At 45.2% G+C, this 4,045-nt stretch overlaps 1 protein-coding gene across 1 annotated transcript in view; it reads right to left on the reverse strand.

The window, feature by feature from the left end:
- Nucleotides 1-453: 453 nt before the first annotated feature.
- The window catches only part of ATOX1 (antioxidant 1 copper chaperone), a 12,573-nt gene continuing 8,981 nt past the window's right edge, over nt 454-4,045 (reverse strand). Inside the window, exon 3 of the mRNA XM_055086859.1 lies at nt 454-2,288. Coding sequence (XP_054942834.1) covers nt 2,164-2,288 — 125 coding nt within the window. The 3' untranslated portion in view covers nt 454-2,163. The remainder of the gene's footprint in view (nt 2,289-4,045) is intronic.

Genomic DNA, 4,045 nt, shown 5'->3' on the forward strand with positions numbered 1-4,045 from the left:
TTCGAAACTAGAGAGAGGTGGTGGATGTACAACATTGTGAATACACTAAAGGCCAATGAATGGTACACTTTAAAATGGTTAATTGCATGTTATGTGAATTTCATCTCAATTTAAAAAAAAAAGAGCCTACTATGAGAAAAACACACACTAAGCTACACATGGTTTACAACAGGCAGGTATTGCTTTTTTCGTCAAACAAAATTCACATGCTCAGGTCGGGAGTTTCCAATTCAAAGTGTCTACACTGGGGCTCCCCCATGTGTGTAGCCAGCTGAGGAAGTTTTTTTCTCTTCCCTCCCTCCATCCCTCCTTGTCACAGAGACTTTTATAAACAGTCTTACACGGAGGCCCAATATAAAACAGGGCTACTTGGGATACATGGAGGGGCCTAGGGTCCCACCCACCCACCCTCCCCCCAAAACCCTAGGGATGCAGGAACCATGTGATGAACACTGGTACGGTAGAAACATTACCCTCCCTTTAAGGATCACCCTTCATATTCAGAGGGATTTCACAGTAACCTCCACAAGGCAGGAAAGCAGGGTAGAGGTTATAGCCCCATTTTACAGGAGGGAGGACTAAGTCTCAGGAATGAAAGAGAAGTGTCCAAAGTCAGAGTGTGAAATGAGGGCAGAGCTAAAAACTAGACTCCTAGAATACTGATCATTCATCCTGGGCTCATTCCTGAACATGGTTCATCCATGGGCAGAAAGGGGATGACGAAGACAGACACATCTGACATCTCATGATTTGCACGTGATGTCACCAGATACACAGGACACTGCCACGGCTCAGATTCCAACGCACACCTTTAGGAAGGAGGCTGCAGCTGAAGTTCACTGCCATGGCCCAGCAGTCAGTTGTAGCTGGATGCCTGATTCTCAGCCTGCCCCTGGCACTCACCTGTGTGGGGCTTTGGTCAAGTCACTTCCCCTCTCCAGGCCTCATTTTTCTTAATTACAGTGAGAGCACTGACCGACATCAGGGATGTGGCGATTGTTGTAATACATGCATGAAGGGCATGAAAGGCACTACGGGGGCAGTGACTGCTCGGAGGGCTGTGCTGTGAAGGATTCTGAGACTGTGGCTAGGCACGGAGGGAAGGAATGCTGGATGGATGACTAAAGTCTGCCCTGGTTCCACAGTGAAGGGTGCTGGCAGTGTCACTAACCTCCTTTCTGGATTATGTAAAATCCAGCTTAAACACGCTGCTGTTTTTTGTTTGTTTGTGTTGTGTTTTTCACCTTTAACAGCTTTATCGGGGGTGTAACTGACATGCTGTACGTAGACATATTTTAAGTGCACAATGTGATGATCTGTAACTTATCAATTGAATACACCACATACCCTCACCGCACTCAAGATAATAAACATTTCCAACCCCGAAGTCTCCTCCTGCCTCTCCTTGCCACCCCACATCATCAAGCAATCACGGATCTGCTTTGGTCGCTATAGGTTCGTTTGCATTTTTTAGAACTTTATATAAATGATATCATACAGTATGTGAGATTCAGTGAAGTTGTTGCATGGACAATAGTATTCAATTGTATGGCTATACCACAATTTGTTTATCTATTCACCTAGTGATGGACAGTGGGTTGGGTTGTTTCCAGCTTTTGGCTATTACAAGTAAAGCTGCTCTCAATATTTTCAAGTCTTCATATGGACAGTGCTTTCCATTTCTCTTGGGTAAATACCTGGCAAAGGAATGGCTGGGTCATATGGTAGGTTTTAAGAAACTACCAGATTGACCACAGTATTGTTTTTGCACCAGTCTGGGCAGAGGGCATGCTCAGGAAGCTGACAACAGTTCCAAGTGGGGACAGAGGCCAAGGTGAACTAACTCACCTGGTCAGTGCACAGGACCACAAGGCTCAGGGCGTAGGTCTCACCTGTGATGGGACCGTTAAGTTATCAAAGCAAAAGACACACTGCTCAGGGCCACATGCTTAAACTTAAACCCTGCTGATCATGAAATGTACCCCGAAGTCATAGAGGGGACCCTGGGAGACATCACGTAGTGCTCTGTCTACTCACAGGAGGCTGGAAGGAGTCCCTGAGCTTGTGATTTGCATTCGGTAGAGACATATTTTGTTGCAGTGTCGGGGCCTCACCCACCTGCCCACTTTGGTCCATCCTGCAGGCTGGGGGCCCAGGCCCTCGCTACTTGGGGCCGAGGTAGGAAACAGCCTTTCCTGTTTTCCCCAGGGTCTCCAGCAGAGTGTCCACACTGTGCTCAGAGTCGACGCAGACCTTCTTGTTGGGCAGGTCAATGTCAAATTGAACTCCTGCAGGAAGGGGGATGAAGGGGGGACAGAGACGTTCCCAGTCAGGCTCCTGAATTATTGACCACCACCATTGCCCTCTCCTCTAGACCAAGGATCAGCACACTTCTCCTGAAAAGGGCCAGAGAGCACATGTTTTAGGAACTGTGGGCTGCATAGTCTTCTGCATATTGTTTTTACAACCCTGTAAAAATGTAAAAACCATTGTCAGCTGTGCAAAAACAGGCTGTGGCTGGATTGGGCCCAGGGACTGTAGTTTGCCCATCCCTGGTCTAGATGGGGGCTTTAAAAAAATTTTTTTTCTTAATTGCAAAAGTAATACAGACACACTTTTTTTTTTTTTTTTTTTTCTTTTGGCCGTGCCATGCGGCATGTGGGATCTTAATTTCCGTACCAGGGACTGAACCCGTGCCCCCCTGCAGTGGAAGAGCGGAGTCTTAACCACTGGACTGCCAGGGAAGTCCCCAGACACACCATTTAAAAAGAAAAAAGGCAAGCATTTCTGAATAAAATTTGAAACTGTAAGGCCCCTACTATTTCCTACCTCTAAGGATCACTGAACAATAATAGGGCCCCTGTCCAGTGTTTCTCCCTGATGGACAAAGGAAAAGTAACTCCCCAAAGTGGCATCATACTCTGTAAACAGGTCTTGCTATATGTCACTTTCCAATGTCCAGGATATCTTTCCATCTCAGTGCATACAGACTTATTTCATTCTTTTTTAACAGCTACACCATATCCCATAGTGTGGATGTACCATCCATCTACTCAGTCCCCCTCTGAAGGACACTGAGGTTGCCTCCAATCTCTCACTATGATCACAACAATGTAAACATACTTGAACGTATCTTATAAAACTTGTGGAAATATTTCTATACCATGAATTCATAGAATGAAAATTGTGGGGCAACAGACTGGCACACTTTATTTTTTTCATTAGAATTTCATGATGTATTTCGTTGAACATTAAGACTCCTATGCACAGGGACCCATAAGTGCTGACAACTGCTTTCTAGAATCCGAACCACTCTGATAAAAAAAAGCCCTGGTGTGTTTAAAATTCAGATTGTTGGGCCCCATTCCAACATTCTGATTATGACCAGAATGGTTTGGTCTGAGATGAAGAAGCCAGGTGGAAGAACCTTAGACTGAGGAAGTAAGTTCCAAAGAACCACTTCTATCCTACCACTGACCCATCTTTCCGAAGTGACTCAGCAAAATCTGGTAAAGATCATTGAGTTTTCCCACCTTGAGTCCCATGGAACAGTTAGGGGCACATTCTCCCACTCATTTATAAATTCAGGGCATACAATGGCAATAGGCCTTTCAAGGATAAGATATGTCCATTATCAACAGGTAGCATTCTCACTTTCAAAGTGAGAAGCCTCAAATGAGGTAACCAGCCAACGCCTTATTCTAAGTGTTGGTGCCATGTCTTCCATACTTTGAGGGGAGCTGGCAAAGGAACCCAGGTCTTCATTCCCTGGGGAGCTGGCAAAGGAGCCCAGGTCTTCATTCCCTAACTCCTAGAACCCATTAGGTGGGTTTTGGTACAGGTAGGGAGGTAGAAGTGCCAAAGAACCTACACTCAGACCAGACGAAGAAAGCACTTGTTATCCTTTAATGCAACAGTCCCCAACCTTTTTGGCATCAGGGGCCTGTTTTTTGTTTGTTTTTTTTTAACATCTTTATTGGAGTATAATTGCTTTACAATGGTGTGTTAGTTTCTGCTTTACAACAAAGTGAATCAGTTATACATA

Source organism: Physeter macrocephalus, chromosome 8, assembly GCF_002837175.3.
Source record: "Physeter macrocephalus isolate SW-GA chromosome 8, ASM283717v5, whole genome shotgun sequence".
NCBI classification, from domain to species: Eukaryota; Metazoa; Chordata; class Mammalia; order Artiodactyla; family Physeteridae; genus Physeter; species Physeter macrocephalus.